Genomic DNA, 24,550 nt, shown 5'->3' on the forward strand with positions numbered 1-24,550 from the left:
ACTACGGTTCCGATGGTCTTCGACATCTGCGTTGAGCCTCACGCCCCTTTCCGCGTGATGTGGCAGTTCGGCTTCCGTCAGCCCTTTCCAGTACCGTTTCCGACCACCGTCCCAGCTGCTGTTCACCGGTAAGATCTTGCACTACGCTTTCCGTTGTTGCATTAAAATCTGCCTGTTCACAATAATTTGTAACATCTGTCATTTCACACTAATATTACACATTAATTCGCAGGTACTCGCGCAAGGGTCAGCAGTCAGCTGGCGACTGGCCCGCCAAGTTGGCGACTTTTGTTGAGGACTGGTTGCTCGCAACCGAGGAGGTCGTGGACCACGAGGGAGAGCCACACACTGAGGAGTCGTACCAGGCCTACCTACGCTGGTACCAGCCACGCACCCGTACTAGGGTCACCTTCGCTCCCTTGGAGCAGTAGCCCCACGTTGCGAGCACTAGAGACCTCTACGCCAGGCACCGCGACCAGGACTTCGCTCGTGTTGTGAGTACCCTGCATCGCACCATTCCTTTATGTTTTCATGTCTTTCTTCGTCAAATTTTACGAATATTTACGAACAAATTAACCATGCAGGTCGACGACATCAACCGGGTCGTCGTTGACGGTTCAACGACGATCCAACGTTTAGACGCGGGGATTCCGGTACCCGTAGAGGAGTACCTGACGACGTACACGCGGATGGTGGAGTCGATGCGCTCGATTCTCCGAGTGCTCACCTGTCGTGCAGACGACGTTGCTCGGGCAGACGCAGCTGTACAGTGGCCACCCGTACCGACTGGTCCCTGTCCAGCTGCGCACGTTCCTAGGCCGACTCCCCCTCCGCACGGAGGTAAGTATTTTTATTACTACTTCTGTACATGCCTCGCACATATAAGTGAGCCGTTTCACTTGCCGATTGCTTCAGGGTTTCGTGCACCGTTCAGCACCCCGCCTTCCTCGGCTAGGCCTTCTGTTGTGCCCCCCACAGGTACTTAAAAAAACAACATTACTTCCACAATCAATTTACATACATTTTATGTCTTAGCTTACAAGGGTCCCGTTGTCGATGTGTAGGTTTCGCCCAGTTCGCTATGACGCAGGCCGCCCACTTCTCCCAGGCTGCAGGGTCAGCGTCACAGGCAGCCGGCACGTCGAGTCAGGGTCCACCACTGGACCATGCTGGGACCTCGTCGGACCCCTTCCTGTCTTCCACCGTGCTCTTCGACATCACTGACTTCGACTTCGCTTCAGGCTCGACAGAGGACGTCATCGGCCCCTCACAGCTGGGTGGCGCACCGCCGGTGCAGACGCAGGACCAGGCGCAGGCCACTCCTCCGCGGGACACTCGTGCTACCCGTGCTGTGCCACCGGATCGTTTCACCTACTCCCAGGACCACGTGCGAGCACAGGCCCGGAGGACCAAGCATGGTCGCGGCGCGGGGCAGGGCCAGTAGAGCAGTCTTCTTTTTGTTTACTTGCTTCACTTTTCAGTACTGTATGCTTGTGTAATGACTACGTTGTTGTTATATATGCACGATACCTTTTGGCGCATGCACGATACCTTTCGGCGCATGCACGACTACTTTCTGCCGCACCGATGCAGCCTCCTTTATTCGCGTGTGATACGAGTATTTGCCCGCCATTTGGCGCATACGACCAATGTAACTTTCGGCGCCGATCATGCATGTATCTTTCGGCGCCAATCAGGCGTACCCACCATACCCCACCACGTTCACATGTCAGGGGTATCACTCGATTTTTTGCGCCTATATAAGTCGCCTTAACGAGTGAGGCCTCACAATCTTTCAGAACTCAGTCATATTCAGTACTCTCTTCCCCACTTGCTTCATTACAAATCCGACCGGCTTTCGTCAATGGCTAGACGCCGGGGTGTTGAGGATCCAAACTGGCGTAGCGATCCTTGTGTATACCTACTACCACCTTGGTGCCAGCGTCCTCTCTGCCTATGCGGTGATCGATGCCAACTAATGGCTTTGAGGAATCCTGATATTCGAGGAAGGCGCTTTTTTAGGTGCCCTAACTATGACCGTGAGGTATTTTATTATCTGCATATGCTTATTCATTCCGTATGGGCAATCGCTTTATTCTTCGTAACACTACTCTATTCGGCAGACCCGCACTACGGCTTGCGCATACATCGAGTGGGTCGATACAGAAAATCCCGTTCTCGACCTAACCACTTGTTTACAAGAAGGTCGCTGGTATTTCGCATCCGAAAGTACTGAGCAATACTTACAGAGAAAAGCGGCTTATGAACGACAATGTCGTGAACAACAGAGCGACTGGCGGGTGCTAACTACGGCACTCCCTCCATGGGAAGCCCGTCCAAGATGCAGGTGTGGTGATCGTTGTCAGGTTCTTCGTTCCATAAATCCTACAACATTGGGTCGAAGGTTCTTTGTTTGTCCAAATATTCTTGACGACGATTTCATGGTAAGAATATTTTGACTACATGATTCCTTATTTTCTCACAACATTTACTAACTTTGCTTGCTTTACATCTATTCTTTCCTCCCAGGAACCACCAAGGAGATGTCAATACAGAGAATGGATAGACACCAGAAGGGTTCTAACTCCACCTAGCCGTGTTGTGCAGCTTGAACTACCAGAGCAATACAAGGTTACTAAAGCGCGGTTTGAGAGAGGAGAGGGATCCTCACGTAGGGTTTAGCTATTATCGGACAATTTGGCATATTGAAATTTCTACTGTCATGCTTCCTTGTCCCATTACTACATCGTCGTTGTGTTCAACTATTGCACTACCTCCCTCCTAGTTCGAATCTAATATCATCTATGTAACCACAATGCAAATAGTTGTATCATGTTCAAATTGTACTACTATTTCTTCATGTTACATAATTCTCCTTGTTTAAGTCCATATAATGTTTCTACGACCTAGACTGCGATAGGCCTATATAAATTATCCGAGTACTAATACGTCGAATAAGGTACAAAATAATACCTCACTTAACATATGAAATTGCGCAACAACCAACTTCAATACATTTTTATAACAATATTAACAAGTTTTACCAATAAATACTTCTTTATTTATTATTAACATAACATAGAAAAATCTTTTGGCCGTACTTTTTTCATCTGGGTTCCAGATGAAAAAAGTACGGCCGCAAGCTCTGAATGGGCGGCCAAAATTGCAATTAGCCCCTTGCCGGCAAGGGCCTAATCGCAATTTTGGCCGACGGCGACAGACGGCGCGGTCGACCCACCGTCTGTCACGTCAGCTTGCCGCCCACCATTTGGGCGGCAGGGGCTATTTCTGCAATTTTTTTGTCGATAGATTATTTCTGTAAATATTAAAAAAAAATCTAAAAACGAAAAAAATTCCGGCCGCGTAGGCCTAATCGTCGTCCCGGAGGAGTTCGAGCGGCGACCCCGACGACGAGGAAGCCACCACCAGCTCACCGCTGCCTCATGCCGGCCTACGGGCAGGGCCTCGCCGGAGCGCCGCCGGCAGAGCCCTGCTCTCCGGCTCAATAGAGGACGAGGACGCGCCCGACGTCCGGTGCGCAAACGGCATCGAGGGTCTGGCCTTCGGCGGCGGCCGTACGTGGCTGACTGGCTGGCCTGGCGCCGACGACGCCCTTCATGTGTTTGTGGAAATGCCCGCCCAGAACCCGAGCGAGAGCGACGTCCCTCTCCATCTCCAGCTGCCGCGAGACATGGAAGCGAGTATTGCGAGAGCGAGAAAGCGGAGCAGAAGAGCAGTCCGTCTTTGACAAATCGCCATGTCCCTTATGCGCAAATGCACAACACAGATGGCAACATGTGTGCCCGTATACCAGACAGAACGACAAAATTCTCCTCACCTTGTAGTAGAAACCGAAGCCAAGCAAAGCAGCAACCAAAGCATGCCGCTGCTCTCGTTCTGGGAGACAAACAAGAACGACGTCGCCGCCGCCGCCGCCGTCTCGGCCGCCCCGCCCGCGACGGCTCGTCGTTTGTCTCCTCCACCGCTTCCAAATCCCATCGCCCTTGTTGTACTTGCAGCGCATTTCCTCTCCCGCGCGCGCGTGTCTCCGCAGCAGCAGCAGCAGCACGGTGGGTTGGGGTTGGGTTGCACTGTTGTGTCGCGTGGCGCGGACAGGGTCGATGGGGGTGGAGTGGAGCGTGGTGGACGCGGCGATAGGGTGGCTGGTGCAGAGCGTCCTGGGGACCCTCCTCGCCGGCAAGCTGGAGGCCTGGACGCGCGAGGTCGGGCTCGCCGGCGACGTGCGGAGGCTCGAGGTCGGGATGAGGAGCGTCGAGATGGTGCTCGCCGCGGCGGCCGCCCGGGGGAGGGAGCTCGTCGGGAACGAGCCGCTGTCCCGCTCCCTCGACGACCTGAGGCAGCTGCTGTTCGACGCCGAGGACGTCGTCGACGAGCTCGACTACTACCGCCTCCAGCTAGAGATCGAGCAGCGTACGTTCTTTCCCCCCCAAATTTCCATCCCAAAATCCCAATTTCTGTTCCTTCCTGTTTCCTTGCACTGTTTCACTCACAAATTTCACTCCCCGTCTGTTGGTTTTAATGGTTTCTACAGGCGAGGACGCTGCTGCTGCTGTGGATTCTTGTGTTGAGGGAGGCAATGCATCTTCCTTCAGCTCCACCTCGTCTTCTACTTGCCGTCTTGTATGGAATGCTGCCACTAAGCTTACTTCTTGGGCATCAATGGCAGTAGATTTCGTCATGGCCCATGCCGGAAGCAAAAGGAAAAGGGGACAATATGAGCTAGCACAAGATGATGCCACTGTTGTGGTTGTGCCGTTCGAAAACAAGGATGATATCTCTCGCAGGATAAACGAGATAGCAACCTCGCTGTGCACAATTAGTGATTCTGTGCACAAGGCTATCCATTTAGAGGCCTCTTACTGCATTGCGGTACCAAAAGAAGGCGTGGTCAGCAACAGACGACTGACAACTTCGGTGCCAGTTGAACAGAAGGTGTATGGGAGGGATAGTGACAGAGACATGATAGTGGAGCTTCTGGTAAATGGGAAATCCAGGGACCTGAATGTTCTGCCAATAGTTGGAAATGGAGGGGTCGGAAAGACCACTCTTGCTAAATTTGTATACCGTGATCGAAGAATCAAAGATCATTTTGATTTGCAAATGTGGGTTTGCGTATCTTCCATCTTCGATGAGGTGAGACTAACACGCGAGATGCTAGAGCATGCCTGTAGAGACAGGCAGGATTGTGAGAAAATAAGCAGCTTTAATGTGCTTCAGGAGATGCTCATGGGCAGCGTTAGAAACAGAAGATTTCTGCTCATCTTAGATGATGTGTGGGAAGACAAGGATAAAAACGGTTGGAATAGACTACTAGGTCCATTGCGCCAGAATCAAACAGTCGGATGCATGATTCTAGCAACAACTCGGAGCCCCTCTGTTGCCAAAAAGATCAGAACACTGACCTCAGTTGAATTGAAAGGTTTGGATGACGACAACTTTTGGTTGTTCTTCAAGCAATGCGCATTTGGTGATGAGAACCACGGGGATCATCCTAGTTTGCAAGTCATTGGACAACAAATTGTGAAAACACTGAAGGGTTACCCACTAGCTGCCCAAAGTGTTGGTGCACTTTTGGGACAGAATCTTAACTATGAGCACTGGTGGAAAATCCGGGACCAATGGGCATCTCTACAGAAAGGTGATGATGATATTTTACCTATCTTAAAGCTTAGTTATGATTATCTACCATCTTGCTTGCAACGCTGTTTCTCTTACTGCTCATTGTTTCCACAAGAGCATAAATTTGATGGGGAAAAGTTGATTTTTGCATGGATTTCACAAAGCTTTGTGTCTTGCAAAGATACAAAAAATAGAGTGGAGCAAACAGGGAGGGAGTACCTGGACAAATTGGTGGATTTGGGCTTCTTCCAGAAAGATGGCCCGCACTATGTCATGCATGGTTTAATGCATGAACTAGCACAGGCAGTTTCATCTAATGACTGTGCCACTATTGATGGTTTGAAGTCCAATTCGATTCCTTCAACTATTCGTCATCTTTCAATCATTACCTCTGCTTATGATGAAGTTGAGCATGACAGTTTTCCCACAGATAAGTTTGAGAGACAATTGGAGAAAATTACATGTTTAAAAAAACTGAGGACCTTGATGTTCTTTGGTCATGGACCCTACGGGAGCAGAAATTTGTTGAAATGTTTACTAACATTATGCAAACATGCAAAAGGTCTGCGTTACCTAAGAGTACACTTTGCATTTATGTTAATTGATGCTCTCTGGAACTCCATAAAGCCTTTCCATCTCCGATATATTGAATTTTTTAATGGAAGTATCACTTTCGAAAAATCTTGTTGGTGGGAAACAGAAGATGGACCTCGTTTCTCCAACGTTTATGCTCAACTTTTGCCGACATGTTATCACCTTCAAGCATTGGATGCAGGTTCTTCCAGCAATCTTGTACCTAGGCGCATAAATAATCTGGTCAACCTACGGCATCTTATTGCTGATAAGGAAAGGCACTCGGAAATTGCTAATGTTGGGAGGTTAACGTCTCTTCAGGAACTAAGAAAATTTAGAGTTGAAAATGTTGATGGTTTTGAAATCGGACAACTTCAGCAAATGAATGAGCTCGTAAGTCTTGGAATTTTTCAACTTGGGAATGTCAAGACTAAAGAAGAGGCCAGGAGAGCAAGACTGATAGACAAGGACTACCTAGAAAATTTGTGCTTGGTATGGGATGATAGTACCACAAATTTGAAACCTGCTATGGCAACAGCAGAGGAGGTCTTAGAAGGTCTTCATCCAAATAGAAATGTAAAGCGTATCAAAATCCGGGGCTACAATGGTGCTATCTGCCCCATGTGGCTTGGGAGTAATGTTTCTGTCCCTTTACTTCGATCCCTTCACTTAAAGAATTGTAGTGAATGGAGAGCAATTCAACTTGAAGAGATTTCTTCACTTGGCAAGCTGAATTTGATCCGGATGTGGAGTTTAGTGGATGTCTCAATTCCTTCTTTGGATGAATTAGTGCTAATTGATTTGCCAAACTTGGAAAAATGTATTGGTACATATAATAGGGAATTGACTTCTAACATGAGAATTCTGAGGATGGAGAGATGTGACAAGCTGAAGGACTTTACTCTTTTCCTGAACTATGATCATTTCAGAGTTGAGCGGAAGACATGGTTCCCATTACTGACAAAACTCACCATCAAGCAATGCCCTCAGATAATGTTGTTATTTCTTCCTTTTGACACATGAATTATCCGATCTCTTTTCGGTTTGCAAATGATAGTGATTTTTTACTTAATCATTTAATGAAGAGGTCATTTTTTTAGCCATATCTTTCTGAACTGAAAACCTTACTGAATTAGATTGTTGAATTGCAGGCAATGGACTATCCTTCCATTTGAAGAGATGCATTCTCTTAAGGACTTAAAGTTGATTGCGATGCCTGGTGTTAGAGAAGTTTCAGTTCCTTACCTGAAGAAGTTGGTCATAAGAAACATGCCAAACCTAGAATGTTGCACATGTGCGAACCTCGACCTATTATCTTCCTGTCTAGAAGTACTGAAAATTACAAAATGCAGAAAATTGACCAGTTTTCAAGTCTTGCAAGTTTTACCACCCCACTGTGAGGAGAAGACATGGCTTCCAAACATGAATAAACTCAAAGTGCACAGTTGTCCTCATTTTATAGTATCATGCCCTTTTCCACCTTCTGCAGAATTGTCCAAGGTATCTGTATCCATCCGAGGAGTTTTGGCTCCTCCTGCAATAGAAATGCGTAAGCATTGGCCACTCTTTACAATCAAGTCTTATGAGTGGAGTGTCTTGAATGATGATACCGTGGCATTCAACAACTTGACAAGTATACTAAACTTCCGCATCATAAATTGCCCCAATCTGGTCTCTGTTTCGTTTGAAGCGTTAAGTCAGCTCATGTCTTTACAGAGCTTGGAAATCGTTGACTGCCCCAGGTTGCTTTGGCCACAGATGATGCTGGAAGAAGCATGTGAAGGAAAGACAAAGTTTCCATCTATCACACATCTATCAATTGTGTCATCTAGTATGCTGGGTGATCCATTATTGCTTCCATGTACACAGTCTGAACAGCTGACTGTAAATGACAAACCTTCAACATTCAGTTGTCCTGTAGAAGAGCAAAGCAACCATCTGTCTTTACTATATATCTCCTCAACTACTACTACAGCAACAACAGAGTCGATAAGAAACGGACCCATACTATTTCATATGCCACATCTTCTCTACACATATGTCAAAAAGTTGCACATATCTGACTGCCCAAATTTGGTTTTTTGCAGCAGAAAGGTTGGTTTTGCGGGATTCACCTCCCTTGAGGAGTTGACAGTTACCAGATGCCCCAAATTACTCATGCCCATGGTGCATGAAGGTGTTAGTGATGATCATATAGGTGGGAGGTTTCTCCTTCCACCATTACTCAACCAATTTGAGACCGATCATCTCTCAGAAAAGCTCCAGCTCTATTTTCCAGAGAACCATACCTCTCTCAGAAGATTGTCAGTGTGGGACAGCCCTAGCCTGATATGCCTACAGCTGCATTCTTGTACAAAGTTGGAGGAGTTGGAAATCTTTAACTGTAAGAACTTGTGTACACTTGGGGGATTGACATTTCTCAGCTCCCTAAAGATCATGAAGCTTGCAAGGAATCCCAAGCTGTCCACTTCATGGGAATTTGACTCACAGGATCAACAATGCACGGGAGATCAGGCTGGAGATCTAAGCATTTTATCTGGACTGGAATGGCTTGAGACTGATGACTTCTCTGTCCTTACCATGTCCTTCTTCAAACACCTCAACTCCCTCCAACACTTGACGCTTTCAAGCTCGCGAAGTTATTGGAGAGTGGTGAGACTGTCAGAGGGGCAAGGGAGAGTGCTTCAGCAGCTCACCCACCTCCAGGAGCTCAGATTCCTCTGCTGCGATGATCTCCTCGTGCTGCCTGAACAGTTGCATTGCCTGTCCTCCCTCAAGAAGTTGGAGATTGGCTACTGTCCGGGTATCTTACGTTTGCCGGAAGAGGGACTCCCTCTTTTATCACTTGAAGAATTGGAAACCAGAGGCTGCACTGAGGAACTAAATAGGCAGTGCAGACTAGCAGCGACAGAAAAGCTAAAGGTCCTAATTGATGGGAAAGTGTGTAGGGTCTGATAGAAGCTTGAAGACCTCGCCTCTCTATTTGTTGTATGCTCCGCAAATGGGCTAGTACTGAGCTGCTTATGAGGTACTAGTATAATCTAAAATTTACAATATTCCATAGTTAACTGAAATATTCAGTTTTCTCTTGCTAAAGTAAAACTTATAAGAGTTTTTGTACTGCACTGCAGGCCAAGATGTTATTTATGCAGTTGAGGACCATCATTCGCCTAAAATTCCAGCAAACATTCTTGTGATGAGTTGATGATAGTAGCTTATTGAATCTAATATGATTCCTAGCCGCGGCTGTCTGTCATTGCTTGTGCAAGTAAGTTTTGTGGCCGCAGTTTACTGCCTTTTGTTCTGAAGTTTCTGCAGCGCTTCATACTGGGTACTTTTGAAGACTAATACACGCAGTGTAATTTGGTGTGAGTTTGTGTCTGCACTCTGCAGTGTGGATTTGTTGCTGTTTACTATTGGTAGTATTCTCTGGTTTCATTTGGCTAGTCGCACTCAACCGCTGCTGGACGGCGGACAGGTTAAGCATCAGGGGCTTGCTTCACCCCAGCATGTGTGTCTTATGCGATCAGCACGAAGAAAGCATCGATCACATTTTGGTCGCATGCCCAGAATCAAGGCAGCTCTGGTGGCTACTGCTCTCGGCCATCAGTCGCCCGGAATGCTTGCCCGTCAATGAAATCTCATTCCATTCCTGGTTGTGTGACAAGAGGGAAACCTTCCCAAGCTCTCAACGGCGAGGTTTCGATACCATTGCTACACTCGCAGCATGGACAATTTGGAAGGAATGGAATAACAGGGTGTTCAATCAGAAGCAGAGAAGCTGGACAGAAGTGGCAAGGGCAATGGCAGAAGAGGCAGCGCTGTGGCGGCTCACCAATACTGCCATGCCGGCCATGCCTTTAGGCCGCTTAGGTCGCAACATTGTGTCGCGAGAATAGGGTTTAATGTTCTTGGGTGACTTCCTGTAATCCCGTCTCCTTCTGTTTCTCTCTTTCACCTGTACAGACTTTTACTCCTCTTAATACAAAGATGCGCTCCTTGTGTATTCCCAGAAAAAAAAAATACTTGAATGGAATCGCTACTTCTTGTTCATAGTTCTCACCTCTTTCAGTGGCGCATGCAAATCAACAGGCATGCATTTAGGAGACGATTCAAGTCAAGAATCTTTAATCTGTGAGTTTAAATGCGTAAATACTAGTACATTTCCTTGACCACAAGCTCACTGATATAGTACTGTCATTTATCCTGCTATTGCATATTTAGTATTCAGATAAATTTTTAAGTCAGTTGATCGTATGGTTGTAACTGAGAAACGATCAGGGGTTTTTTGGCTAGCTCCACGAGGTAGTGGCATCCATTCTAATTACTATTTGATATTAGATCATTTTCTAATATTCGTGTTTTTTTTATGGTTGTAACTAGCTGGAAGGCTATTCTTCCTCCCCTAGCCCAGGGTCTTCATATTAGTCAGGTGTTTTTTTTTCTTTTTAAGGGTTTTTTAATGAAGTTTTGTAGTATTTCTGTTTTTTCTTTACTCCTTCGAGCTGGATCGCGTCCCTGGATTCTCGAATCCTTGGAGTTAGATTCAAGAGTTGACGATTCAAAAATGTCCATTGCTCACCGCAATTGAGGTCTCACAATCCCTCTGCAACCTCAGGCTTTTGAAAGTATACGGATGCCCCCAGATTTTTCCCCATGCTTCCTTAGGTTTTTCAGGGGAGGTTGAGTGTGATGCGTGGAAGATTTGTGCCATCATCTTGTATCAGAGCCATGCCTTCTCCCCACACCGCGGGCGTCAAAGTCGCCCTCCGCCGCGGCGCGCGCATCGTCATTCGCCACCCCTTGGTTGTTCGGCGTGTGGTGAAGGAGCTGGGCACCTGACGCCGCCGCGTTCTGCACAGGCAGCCGCGTCTCCCCGCTCCGCCTCCGATTCCGCCTGCACAAAGGACGATATGTCCCTCTCCCATCTTTGCAGATTCCACGTGTGGGTGAACCGTGGACGTCGCGGGCGACGAAAACGTCGGCGAGCGAGCCTTTTTGTGTTGCCTTTTCATGTCGGTGTTCCGTGGAACGATGGATTCATGATCAGTGCATCTCCGACTCCTGAAGCATGGCTGGCACGTCACACGCAGGTAAGTCTTGGGCTCGTGAAATTCAGCTTGCTATCTTGTTCTCTGTTACTACTTGCTTCCTGCTGCTCTTTTATATTCGTGCAATTCAGAGATCGTCCCTGTGTTTTTCACCTTGTGGTTGTGGCTGATATTTGAGCCCATACGTCAGTTACATTGTGTCAAGCTACATCTCTCTTTTCTCTATATTAATATGGGTGGGTCCATGATGATTCTAAGTGATGTTTTATACTCCCTCCGTATTTTAATGTATGACGCCGTTAACTTTTTAACAAACGTTTGACCTTTTGTCTTATTCAAAAAATTTATGTAATTATAATTTATTTTATTGTGACTTGATTTATCATCAAATGTTCTTTAAGCATGACATAAGTATTTTTATATTTGCATAAAAATTTTGAATAAGACGAGTGGTCAAACATTGGTTAAAAAGTTAATGGCGTCATGCATTAAAATACGGAGTGAGTACATTGCAACGATTTTCTCTGGTTACTATGATTGGTGCGTGCCATGTCTTTAGTACTCCTACATGAACTATACACTATGAATGTTCTCAGTTTCCTTTTTTTTTTTAAAAAAATCAACCGTCTAGGTAGGTTTTTTTACGGAGGGAATAGGAAACAATTTACATGATTATTATACTTCTGTGGCCAGGATTTACATTGGGATTTTTCTTTGTTATAAACATCTAGTTCCTCCTCCTATAAAAAAATCAACTTATGACTATTTGGTTTTTTTAGGGATGGAGGGAATATGTTACTCTCGCATCATATCCCCGGTTCTGTATGACAGTCCGTATGACTAGTTGAAACACGGATCTTACGCTGCCATCTAACAAGCACGGATTTTGTCAGTCGTTTCTAGTTGGACGCAAAAATCTCAGTGTCATTTTTAAGGAAAAAAGGACTACAACAGGTCAATTATAGACAAAAAAAATTTCAAATGCGGAGCCTTTTTGACGAAAGGGTCACCTTGAAATCTGTGATGAACAAACATTCACTGATTCTTTCGTTGAAAGTGCCACATACCTACAACAAGCATGAAAGTTTTTTAACATAAAGATATGCATTTTCCTTTTAAAAAATAAAAATATGCAGGCCATTTCGACGAAAGGGCCACAAACCACTAGTCCACTACTCTCTCCTATCACTCCCAACAGTGAATATTTGAGCACTTGTGTTTTTCAAACAGCAGCTTCAGTAGAAAAAAAGGGGGCAAAATTAGAGTTAGAAAACAAGGTAAAATCATAATTGCCCAACCAGATGATCTCATACTTTTGAAGCTTCAACTATCGATGGCTTTTGAAACACTTGATCTAAAAACATAAAAAAAATGATATGTGTAGGTTCGTGTTCAGAAGTATTTTCATAATATCATGAACTTATAAGATTTTATTGTAATTTACTGAAATGTTGGTCAAATTAAGTCAAGCTACGCACTCAGCCCTCTTTCGGCGAAATAAAGTGCCATACCCCAACTGGAAATAAAATATTTGACAGAGCTTAGTGGAGACGCCATAGCCATGCACCATGTCCTCCCTAGTCATTTTTTACTTCGTCCAATTGCTCTCTCTCTCTCTCTCATTTCTTTTCTCTCCCAGACAATACAATTCGGTTGCTCCTTCACTACCCATTCTCCAAAATCTCCCAGAGCTGCTCCATACTCCAGTTGCCTCCTGACCGGCTTCGATGGAGGTTTGGAACACGGTGGGGCAGGCGGCCATCGGATGGCTGGTGGAGAGCGTCCTCGGGTCACTGTTCACGGACAAGCTGAGCTCCTGGTTGAGGCGAGTTAATCTTGACGACAATGTCGAGGAGCTCGTGTCGGAGATGAGGAACGTCGCCGTGGTGCTCGAGGCCGCCAAGGGGATGAAGGTCGGCGATCAGAATGAGCCGATGGCTGGGTCTCTTCTCCATCTGAAAGACCTGCTGTACGACGCGGATGACGTGCTGGACAAGCTCGACTACTGTCGTCTTCAAGAACAGATCATAAAAGGTGCGTTTTATTATTACCTTATTATCAAAGGATTTATTTGGTCCGGTGTTCTGTGACTGTTTACTGTTTAGCTCCAGCTAACCAATGGCTAGTTCTTGAGTAAACCACATGTATTATAGTTTAAAAGTTTCAAAAAACCTCGCTCCTACACATGTATGCATGTTGAGCATAAATTTATTAAAATTCTAAAATATGCGCTGTATATAAAGTTTAACTCTTCACTAGATATGCTGAAACTAATTGAGATTTAAATAATGATATTAGTTCCATGTAAATTTGACCATAAAGCTTGAGGTTTTTACGCGCGAAATTTTCCTTAGAATTCCCGATTAGTACAGGTGTAGAGGAATAAATATATAGGCCTTTGGTTATTTACAAATTTGGCGTAACTTTTATCCAACTCTCTAATTCTTACACATTCTTTCGGTAACAGTTTTAAAATTAAAATTAAGAAATTATAAAATATGGTTGGCTTCTTAATTATAAGAGACTTAAGATCTTTTAAGGTGCTTGGAAGGTACTCAACGTATCTTTTAAACTATTGAATATCAACCGTTGATTGCTAAAGGTGAATTTAGAAATAGAAATAACACAAAGATGGGTAATTTAGTAATTATTTCCAGTCCTATCAACTTCTAACTTTTTCATGATTGTTTGCCGCTAGCCCCTACTCTATCCACTGCTGCTCGTGCATTACTTTCGCTCATGAAGAAGTTAGAAGTTGATAGGACTGGAAATAATTACTAAATTACCCATCTTTGTGTTATTTCTATTTCTAAATTCACCTTTAGCAATCAACGGTTGATATTCAATAGTTTAAAAGGTACGCTGAGTACCTTCCAATCACCTTAAAAGATCTCTAATTATAAACATCAGTCGTCACCAATGCACTACATAAGTTATTAACTTTTATTGATATAACAAAATTAATAAGCGATCCATCGTTTGCTTATTGGCTTCTCAACCAAAGCAAAAATAAATTCTAAAACTTAATTTTAGAGGTGATTGATGTCTTTTTATTATTTTTAGATAGAAAGGTTTTACAATATTGTTTTCCTTCAATCATCCACGGCTTGTCAGCCATGGAGCAAACGATGACTTGCAATATACTAAGTTGTACCACTATTGCACTAAATAGATGTTACCGTTTGCAGGCAACAGCGAGGATGTTACATCTACACCTACTTCATCTTTCTTTTCTATTAACAGATGGTTCACCGTCACCGGCTGGAAAAGGAAAAGAGAAGAAAACCACACACTCCTTGATAATAAGCGCCAGTTTTCTGCAACGATAAAATAAATTGCTGGAAAACTACGAGATGCTCGTGGTGATGTCAGCAAGGGTCTCAAGATAAACGGATTAAAGTCTCCTGAAGCTTCAAATCTGAGTCATCGGAGTACAGCCCGGGCCACAAATTCAACAACAACGTCTTATGTTCTTGAGCCCATAGTGTATGGGAGGGCAACAGAGATTGAATCTATCAAAAATCTGATCATGAGCAATAGATCCGATGGCATGATCGTCCTGCCAATTGTAGGCAATGGAGGGATAGGGAAAACCACTCTGGCCCAGCAAATCTATAAGGATTCGGAAATTAGAAAGTCTGCAATCAAGATATGGATCCATGTATCTGATAAGTTTGACTTGCACAAGGTGACGAGGGAGATTTTGGAGTGTGTCTCCAAGAAGAAGCAAAAAGAAACAAGCAACTTTAATGTTGAGTTATGTATGTGTTGGCCCATGAGGCCCATATACTACTCATATGTACATGTATATAGCAGAGTTAGAGAAATGAAAAAAGTAGTGAAGCTTCTAGAGAAAAATTCCCAAAACTTCATGGTATCAGAGCCAATCGGCTGGCGGCTGGCGACGGGCGACGGCTAAACCCTAGCCTCGCCGGAGCTTGTCGAGGCGTGCAGAGAGGTGCTGAGGGAGCTGCGCTGGCAGAGCTGCGCGTGTACGCGGCGCAGGAGCGCGTGGAGCTCCAGGTGAGGAGGGAAACGCTGGTGCTGGAGCTCCCGGCGAGGACGCAGCGGCGTCAACGGTGGCAGGCAGAGTCAACGGCGGCCGCGCGCGGAGGGAGCTGCTGGTTGTGAGGACGGCACTGCTGGTGCTGGTGTGAGGATTTGGTGAGCTGCTATTGCTGTTCTGTTGCTGAGGCAGAGAAGATCGAGCTGAGGATTTGGTAGTGTGCTGTTGCTGCTGAAAGGAAAAGGGGAACACAAATTTGGTAAGTGTGTTGTTGCTGTTGCTGTTGAGCGAGCAGAGGAATTGTTTGCCGGTTGTGCTATTGGTGTGGCTTGTGTGTGCTGCGGCAAGGAGGTGAGCTTGTGAGTATTGTACTGCTGTGTGTGGTTGAGAAAGGAAGAAAAAGAAGGGAGTATTGCTGCTGGATCTGTTGGTGGTGTCGTGTGTGCTGAAGATTACAGGTGCAGAGAGCAATAGCAGGTGAGGAAAGCTGTAGCTAGCTTCATCTAGAAGGGAAGAAGCGGCTTTGGTGTTGGAAATTAATTATTGTCAAGAAGTAAGGCAACAGGTTGTGCAAGGTGAATGTGAAGTTAGTGCTTCAGATTGGCAGGCAACCAACCAAAATTCGTGTGTGCGAGAACACAGTCCAAGCCTCGGCAGTCACAGAGAGGGAGAGGGGTGCTGCTGTGTCGAGTTCCCTGATCAGGAGGAAAGAAAACCAGGGGACGTTGTCTTCAAGGTGTTAGAATAGAGTGAGTTTGTAAAAAAAAAAAAAAGGAATGGAGGGAAGTCAAGGAATTGAACAACTGCTTGCGAAAATGGCTGTAGAAATACAAGAAATAAGGGAAAGAATACGGAAGGAGAGGGAGAAAACAACAGTTCTTGGCAACCTTGTCAACCTCGCGCATCCCATGCAGATGCAGGTACCTCACTCAACCTGGATATTAGACTCTGGAGCATCTAGACATGTAACAGGTATGCCAAGTGAGTTTGTGTCATTTACTCCATATCCACCCACATATAAAGAAACTGTTCAGACCGCCGATGGTACTTCACAGCCTATCAAAGGTGTGGGAAGAGTACAGTGCACTCCATCCATTACATTATCATCAGTGTTATATGCTCCCTCCTTTCCAGTTAATTTGGTATCAATAAGTTCTTTGGTTGACCATATGGATTGTCGGGTTACTCTTGATCGAGAAAATTGCCTAATAGAAGAGAGAAGAACAGGAAGGAAGCTTGGGATTGGCATTAGGCAGAACGGATTGTGGTACTTAGATAGAAGCGGAACAAATAAAGCACTATGTAGTGCATTGGCAGTTGGTACAAGTGAAGAGGAAGCTAGATTGATTCTCCAGCATTGTCGATTGGGCCATATGTGTTTTGAAACTATGAGGAAGATATATCCTGATGAGATGAGTAAGGTGGACAGAAGCAAACTAGTATGTGATGCATGTGAATATGGAAAGCATACAAGAGCTACATATATAAGCAGAGGACTTCGGAGCATATCACCCTTTATGTTAATCCACTCTGATGTGTGGACTTCCCCTATTGTCTCGGTGAGTGGAATGAAGTACTTTGTGACTTTTATTGATTGTTACTCCCGAATGACCTGGATATATCTTATGAAACATAAAAATGAAGTACTAAAATGCTTCAAGGACTTCTACGCATTTGTTAGAAACCAATTCAACACATGTGTCAAAATTATCAGAACTGATAATGGGAAAGAGTATGTGAACAACGAATTTGGTAGTTTCCTTTCGATAGAAGGGATACTACATCAAACTTCTTGTCCTGACACACCACCGCAGAATGGGGTGGCTGAGAGAAAGAATCGCCATATCTTGGAGGTGGCACGTTCACTCATGTATACTATGAATGTACCAAAGTTCCTCTGGAGTGAGACGGTCATGACAGCTACATATCTTATCAATCGTACACCATCAAGAATACTTGGGATGAAGGCTCCATATGAGATGGTATTTGGATGTAATGAATTTATTGTTCCACCAAAGGTGTTTGGATGCGTATGCTTTGTTCGAGATCATAGACCTTCTGTGGGAAAATTGGATCCCAGAGCTATCAAGTGCATATTTATAGGTTACTCATCTGGTCAGAAAGGATACAAATGTTGGAGTCCATCTGAGAGGCGAACATTTGTAAGTATGGATGTCACCTTCAGAGAGTCTATTCCTTTCTATGGAGAAATGACAGATTTGAGTTATTTGTTTTCTGATCTTGACAATCCAATCATGAGTGAAGATAGGTATGAAGGGGTGAATGAATCACTAGGAATGGAAGAAGGGGATGAATCAAAGAGGACGAAGGTTGTTATTGGGTCAATCCCATGCCCTATGGGCAAACTCCCACATGAGCAGAATTGGAGGAAACCACATGAAGAAGAAAATCTACAGGTTTACACAAGGAGAAAGCCAAGGTCCTTGGAGACACAACAGGTAGAACAACAACCTCTAACAATTGATAGAAATGAGATGGTGGAACAACATCAACAACCTCTAGTCATTGATGAAATAAATGATCAATCTTCTTATCAGTCAGATCCTATACAAGAGAATACCGAGACAGGGGGAGAGGAGAGTGAAATATCAGGAGAGGAATCTAACTTGCCTATTGCTAATAGGAAAGGGATAAGAAGCACGGCAGGAAAGCCCCCTATAAGATATGGCTTTGAGGAGGTTGAGGAGGAAAATGGGAATGACATAGCTAATTATGTGTCATATTCATCTTTATCTCCTGCCTATAGGGCTTTTATTGCATCATTACAATCCATAGTGATCCCAAAGGATTGGAGAGAAGCGAAGAATGATCCAAAGTGGCATGAGGCAATGATGGAGGAGATGTCAGCACTTGAGAAGAACAAGACCTGGGAGCTTGTACCTTTTCCAACAGGTAAGAAGGTGGTTAGTTGCAAGTGGGTGTATGCTGTAAAACAAGATCCACTTGGGAAAGTAGAAAGGTACAAGGCAAGGCTTGTGGCAAAAGGGTACAGTCAAACATATGGAATCGATTATGATGAAACCTTTGCACCTGTTGCAAAGATGAGCACAGTGAGAACCTTGATATCATGTGCAGCTAACTTTGATTGGCCACTATACCAACTAGATGTTAAGAATGCATTTTTGCATGGAGATCTTCAAGAGGAAGTTTATATGGAGATTCCACCGGGTTTTTCCACCTCTCAAACTAAAGGAAAGGTATTGAGATTGAAGAAATCCTTGTATGGCCTTAAGCAGTCACCAAGGGCTTGGTTTGATAGATTTAGACGTGCAATGTGTGGCATGGGCTACAAACAGTGCAATGGAGACCATACATTGTTTTATCGTCACCGTGGAAAGAAGATTGCCATCCTGGCTGTATATGTGGATGACATAATTATTACAGGAGATGACACTCAAGAAATAGCTCAGTTAAAAGAGAATATAAGCAAAGAATTTGAAGTCAAAGATCTTGGTCAGCTCAAATATTTTTTGGGCATTGAGATTGCAAGATCTCCTAGAGGGATAGTTCTTTCACAACGAAAGTATGTATTGGATCTACTTTGTGACACAGGTATGCTCGGTTGCCGACCTGCCTCTACACCAATTGAGCAAAATCATAAGTTATGTGCTGAATTAGGAGATCCAGTGAATAAAGAAAGATATCAAAGACTTGTGGGACGACTGATATATTTGTGTCATACCAGACCTGACATAACTTATGCTGTGAGTGTTGTTAGTCGATACATGCATGACCCTCGAAGTGGTCACATGGACGCAGTATATAGAATCCTGAGATATTTAAAAGGGAGCCCAGGAAAAGGCTTATGGTTCAAGAAAAATGGACATCTAGGTGTGGAGGGCTACTGTGATGCGGACTGGGCTAGCAGCCTTGATGATAGGAGGTCAACCTCTGGTTACTGCGTATTTGTTGGTGGCAATTTGGTCTCTTGGAGGAGCAAGAAACAACCGGTAGTGTCTCGCTCAACTGCTGAGGCAGAATACAGGGCAATGTCAGTGAGTTTAAGTGAGCTGTTATGGTTGAGAAATCTTCTTTCTGAGTTAAAGTTGCTAATGAATATTCCCATGAAGTTGTGGTGTGACAATAAGTCGGCTATTAGCATCGCTAACAATCCAGTTCAGCATGATCGAACAAAACATGTGGAGATAGATCGTTTTTTTATCAAGAAAAAACTAGATGAAGGGATTTTGAAGCTAGGTTTTGTTATGTCGGGGGAACAAGTAGCTGACTGTTTAACAAAAGCTTTAAGTGTTGGGGAGTGTACTTCATCGTGTAACAAGATGGGCATGATAGATATCTATCGCCCATCTTGAGGGGGAGTGTTGAGTTATGTATGTGTTGGCCCATGAGGCCCATATACTACTCATATGTACATGTATATAGCAGAGTTAGAGAAATGAAAAAAGTAGTGAAGCTTCTAGAGAAAAATTCCCAAAACTTCATTTAATATGCTTCAGCAGGATCTCGAGGAAAATATGAAATCCAAGAGGTTCCTGATTGTTTTGGATGATGTCTGGGATGTCACTACTGACTGTTGGAACAAACTACTGGCTCCTTTAAGAGCTAATCATGTTAATCCGTCAAAGGAAAAAGTGACAGGTAACAGTATGGTCATTGTGACAACTCGAAAAAACACTACTGCCAAGCTTTGTGGAACGGTAGGATCAATTAATTTGGAAGGTCTGAAAGATGATGACATATGGTCACTATTTAAAGCATATGCTTTTGGTAGTGATAAACATAGCAATAATCCAATTTTACAGAATCTTGGGAGGAAAATAGCTAAGGAGCTAAATGGCAACCCATTGGCGGCAAAAACTGTGGGCTCCCTATTACGAAGGAATCTTACCGTAGATCATTGGAGCAGCATTATAGAGAACGAAGAATGGAAATCTCTGCAACATACTGATGGCATTATGCATACATTGAAGTTCAGTTATGATCATCTACCCAGCCACTTACAGCAATGTTTCTCTTATTGTTCTCTTTTCCCCAAAGGTTACTCTTTTAGTGAAGCACAATTGATACAAATATGGATTGCTCAAGGGTTTGTGGAAAAATCCAGTGAGAAGTTGGAGCAGAAAGGATGGGAATATCTAGCTGAATTGGTGAATTCTGGTTTCTTTCAGCAAGTTGAAAATGAGTGGCCTTCATCAGAAGATATTGTTCTGCACGATCTTATGCATGATTTAGCACGAATGGTTTCAAAAACTGAGTGTGCAACTATAGATGGATCAGAGTGTGAAAAGTTAGCGCCAAGTATACGCCATTTGTCAATTGTAACTGACTCTGCGTACTCTGAGGATCCACATGGAAACATATCTCGTAATGAAGAATTTGAGAAAAGATTGCTGAAAGTTATGTCAAGGAGTAAGTTGAGGACACTGGTGTTAATTGGGCAACATGACTCTCTATTCTTCCAATCTTTCCAAAATCTTTTCAAGGAGGCACAGCATTTGCGACTGTTGCAGATGAGTTCGACATATGCTAATTTTGATTCTTTTTCTTTCCAATCTGGTAAATTATATACATCTCCGGTATCTGAGACTTGAGAACGAAGAGTGCGAAGGAGCTTTGCCCCAAGCTCTCGACAAGTGTTACCATCTTCAAGTACTAGATATTGGCTCTTGTACAACTCCCAATGAATATGTCAGTAATGTGAGCTATGTAAATGGATACGACAGTGATATGAGTTCTGAACCTTCTATGGACATGGAAACAGAAGGGGAGGAACTGCCATCGAGTGATAGCAACGGTTCCCCAAGTTCAGAATATTTTACAGACATAATATCAAATGAGGTAATTTATGGTCTTGAACCACATCATAGCCTCAAGCATAATGGAGTTACCTCCCCAACTTGTCTTGCAACTTCACTTACATCTCTGCAAACACTTTATCTAGAAAATTGTGGAAAATGGCAAATACTTTCTCTGGAAAGGCTATGTTTACTTAAGAAGCTTGTATTGATCAGAATGAGCAATGTTGTAGAAGTTTCAATTTGTTCACTGGAGGAGCTTGTGTTGATTAAAATGCCAAAGTTGAAGAGATGCTTCTGCACTTCAATCAGGAACTTGAACGACAATTTAAGGGTTCTCATGATTAAGACGTGCCCTGCACTGGAGGTCTTTCCGTTGTTTGATAACTGCCAGCAATTTAAAATCGAGCAGCCATCTTGGTTGTTCCGTCTTAGCAAGCTTGTCATCCATAAATGTCCCCATTTGCATGTCCACAATCCTCTGCCGCCTTCAACTAATGTTTCAAAATTATCCATCACCGGAGTTTCAACGCTTCCAACGGTTGAGTGGTCCAGAGGAATATTAAGAATCGGGGTTCTCGATGATTCTGATGATCCTTCGGTTATTGATGAGCCTTCTGATCAGCTGATAACGCTAGACGACAAAGTATTGTCATTCCATAACCTGAGGTTCCTAACTGAATTGGTAATAGCAGGTTGCCAAAATCTCACGTCCATTTCATTGCAAGGTTTGAGGCAACTCATATATTTGAGGACTTTGGAAATACGCGGCTGCCCAAAACTTTTCTCTTCCAATATGCCACCAGAGCTTGTACGTGAGAACATGGCAGCTACATATCACAATGCCCTCCCATCTCTTGAATATCTCTTTATTGCTGCCTGTGGAATAACGGGGAAGTGGCTATCTTTGATACTGCAATATGCGCAGGCCTTACAGGACTTAGATTTATATGAGTGCGAGCAGATAACAGGGCTATCGATAGGAGAGGAAGAAAGCAGTCAACCAAATCTTATGTCAACTCCAGAAACTTTGTCATTAGGACATCAAGGTGACTCGCCAACAAGCTCAGCTCGAGATGGACTTGTGCGCATTCCGTTAAATCTCATCTCCTCTCTGAAGCACATATATATTGGTGACTGCCCTGGTCTAACATATAATGGGAACGATGAAGGTTTCGCTAAACTCACCTCCCTTGAGAGTCTACGAATTATGAATGGCGCCAAGCTACTCTCGTCCTTGGTGCATGGTAATGGATACGATGAGCGGAAGAACATAAAGCTCATCCCACTATCACTTGAAGTACTGGAGCTCAGAGGTTATGATTTACCAGAAGAAGTGGTGCCTGATTTTCTAAGGAACCCCATCCGCCTCAAAAAATTATCTGTTATGGACACTTTAAGTTTAAAATATCTACAGTTGCAATCCTGCACGGCACTCGAAGAGTTGGAGATTGTAAACTGTGAATCGCTTGCCACACTAGAGGGTTTGCAATCCCTGCGAAGCCTCAAGAATTTGATTATATGGGGATGCCCCATCTTGCCACAATGGTTGTGGAGTTCATTAGAGCAGGTCCAGGAGCTTTTGCCTCGACTGGAAAGGCTCAAGATCCAAGACGCCTCTGTCCTTACCACATCTTTCTGCAAGCACCTCACCTCCCTCCAACGCCTAACGCTTTTCGCTTGCAACTGGGAATTGGTGAGACAAACAGATGAGCAAGACATCGCGCTTCAGCTCCTCACATCCCTGCAAGAGCTCTCATTTACGTGTTGCCGCAACCTCGGAGATTTTCCCGTTGATCTGTACAGCCTTCCCTCACTCAAGAGGTTGAATATCTATTATTGTAAGGACATCTCGAGGCTGCCTGAAAAGGGCCTCCCACCTTCTCTAGAAGAACTGGATATCAATGATTGCAGTGAAGAGCTAAATGACCAGTGCAGAATGCTTCCAAGCAAGCTGAAGGTCAAAATCAATCAGAAATATGTGAATTGATTACTGGATGGCTTGATAACATGATGGAATAGTTCTATCTTCCATCATGCTATCTTCAGACTTGACGTGTGCTTAGTGTCAGTATTGAACTAAGCATTCTGTGTTCAGGCATTCAAGCTGCTATACCTATCACTACCGCAGTGACCGCTTTGAATTGGAGTACCATATAACTACAAGCTGCTTTACTTGGAGGTTAAGATGATCCACGGTATAAAAGGGACCCCCCGGAAGGGTCGCAAGGCATCGAATCTTATTGCCAACACACCCACACAGCCTACAAAGCCGAAGTACGCGGAGCCAACTCACCGGGAGGTCTTGTTGAATACATCGACTACGATCTCGTCGATACCATCGATTTCGTCTACTTCCATTGTAATCTGTGATTTTCCATCATCAATCCCATATAAACTGGACTAGGGCTATTACCTGACAAGGGGCCTGAACCAGTATAATCTCTGTCTTCTGTTTGCTTGATGTCGTATTACGTAGATCCTCGTTGCAACGTACCCCAATACCCTAATTATCCGGTCTACGAGTATCACTCGTCGACAGAAGTGTTCTAACTTCTTGGCGTCCCTGTGTTCTCCTGTGGATTAATTATCGCAGAGCTAGCTGGCTTTGGTTAACCTGGCGAAAAGGCCAATCATGTGGTTCATTACAGAGAAGCCAGAAGTATCAGATATTGGTTTTCACGTGCCAAACTCTGCACTAGCATTGTCTCACCTTAGAACCCCATCCTAATGTTGTTTTTTTTGTAATCATGTATTGTTACGGTGTTTCGTATTTTAATCTGTAATTCTGCGCTATGAACCTATACTATGACTTCTGTTGTACTAAGCCAGAAATATCCGCAATGCACAAGTTTTTGTTTTTTTTGGTGAACTTGATATCTCAGGAAGATGAACAGCGTCGCAGATTTACTAGTAGAAGTCTAAACCTTGTCAGATTACCTGAGGTTCGCCTTCCCCATGCGCACGACTTCCACTGAGGGCAGGCTGTTGAACCAGATGCTCGGATGCTCCGGCTTGTCCTTCCGAAGCCTCGGCAGGATCCCGCTCGCACCGCTGCCGCATCGCCGCCTGGATCCTCGGCGGTGGGCGGTGGCGGGGGAGGTCCCGTCCCGGTGAGGCTGGCTCTGATCCGGGCTTCCGGCGACTAGTCGTCTTGTCGATGCGGAGAGATGGATAGACGAGAGCGAGGACTTGGCCCATCTCGCCCGCTAGGCACTCCGACATCGAGCGGGCCTCGTACCAGGCCTCCGCTGCCGGCCTTCCGAATGGGATGGCCTGGTAACAAGATGGGCCCTGTCGGGAAATACCATGCAAAACTCGGATTTTTTAAAATTTTATTTATTATTAAAATATTTACAACTTTTTTATTTTAAAGTTTTACAAATATGCACCTCTACCGTCGGACTTTTTTATGACGTGGCACACGGCCGTTGACATATGCTAACGACCATATGGAAGGTGGCATGTCATTTTGCGGACAATCCTTTTGCCGTCTTTCCAAA

General features: G+C 44.4%; 4 protein-coding genes and 1 long non-coding RNA gene across 8 annotated transcripts; 4 read left to right on the forward strand and 1 right to left on the reverse strand.

The window, feature by feature from the left end:
• The first annotated feature begins 648 nt into the window (after positions 1-648).
• Positions 649-1,944, forward strand: LOC136356305 (uncharacterized). Its single transcript, XM_066310037.1, has 3 exons — positions 649-840; positions 916-978; positions 1,065-1,944. The coding sequence occupies exons 1-3, from the start codon at positions 690-692 to the stop codon at positions 1,442-1,444; spliced, it is 594 nt and encodes a 197-aa protein (XP_066166134.1). The 5' UTR covers positions 649-689; the 3' UTR covers positions 1,445-1,944.
• Positions 1,945-3,053: 1,109 nt separating this feature from the next.
• Positions 3,054-10,244, forward strand: LOC9269204 (disease resistance protein RGA2). Of its 4 annotated transcripts, XR_010741019.1 has the most exons (5): positions 3,054-4,431; positions 4,553-7,208; positions 7,365-9,241; positions 9,345-9,481; positions 9,607-10,244. XR_010741019.1 is itself a non-coding variant. In XM_066310038.1 (4 exons), exons 1-4 carry the CDS (start codon positions 4,122-4,124, stop codon positions 7,944-7,946), a joined length of 3,465 nt encoding a protein of 1,154 aa, XP_066166135.1. In that variant the 5' UTR covers positions 3,054-4,121; the 3' UTR covers positions 7,947-8,094. The 4 variants fall into 4 exon arrangements, 2 of the variants coding, with proteins under 2 accessions (XP_066166135.1, XP_066166136.1); XR_001544989.3 differs by lacking the exon at positions 9,607-10,244 and having other exon boundaries at positions 9,345-9,586; XM_066310038.1 differs by lacking the exons at positions 9,345-9,481; positions 9,607-10,244 and having other exon boundaries at positions 7,365-7,846; positions 7,930-8,094.
• A 2,507-nt stretch (positions 10,245-12,751) lies between these two features.
• LOC136356306 (uncharacterized) lies at positions 12,752-24,194 on the reverse strand. The gene is made up of 2 exons (XR_010741020.1): positions 23,988-24,194; positions 12,752-13,276 (listed from the first exon to the last, which is right to left on the reverse strand). It is a non-coding gene; the product is annotated as an uncharacterized lncRNA (long non-coding RNA).
• LOC4337036 (retrovirus-related Pol polyprotein from transposon RE1) lies at positions 15,102-19,719 on the forward strand. Its single transcript, XM_066310040.1, has one exon. The coding sequence runs from the start codon at positions 16,047-16,049 to the stop codon at positions 19,602-19,604; it is 3,558 nt and encodes a 1,185-aa protein (XP_066166137.1). The 5' UTR covers positions 15,102-16,046; the 3' UTR covers positions 19,605-19,719.
• LOC112938629 (disease resistance protein RGA2-like) lies at positions 19,879-23,919 on the forward strand. The gene has a single exon (XM_026024668.2). The coding sequence runs from the start codon at positions 20,776-20,778 to the stop codon at positions 23,035-23,037; it is 2,262 nt and encodes a 753-aa protein (XP_025880453.2). The 5' UTR covers positions 19,879-20,775; the 3' UTR covers positions 23,038-23,919.
• Positions 24,195-24,550: the final 356 nt, after the last annotated feature.

This window comes from Oryza sativa, chromosome 4 (genome assembly GCF_034140825.1).
Source record: "Oryza sativa Japonica Group chromosome 4, ASM3414082v1".
Taxonomy (NCBI): domain Eukaryota; kingdom Viridiplantae; phylum Streptophyta; class Magnoliopsida; order Poales; family Poaceae; genus Oryza; species Oryza sativa.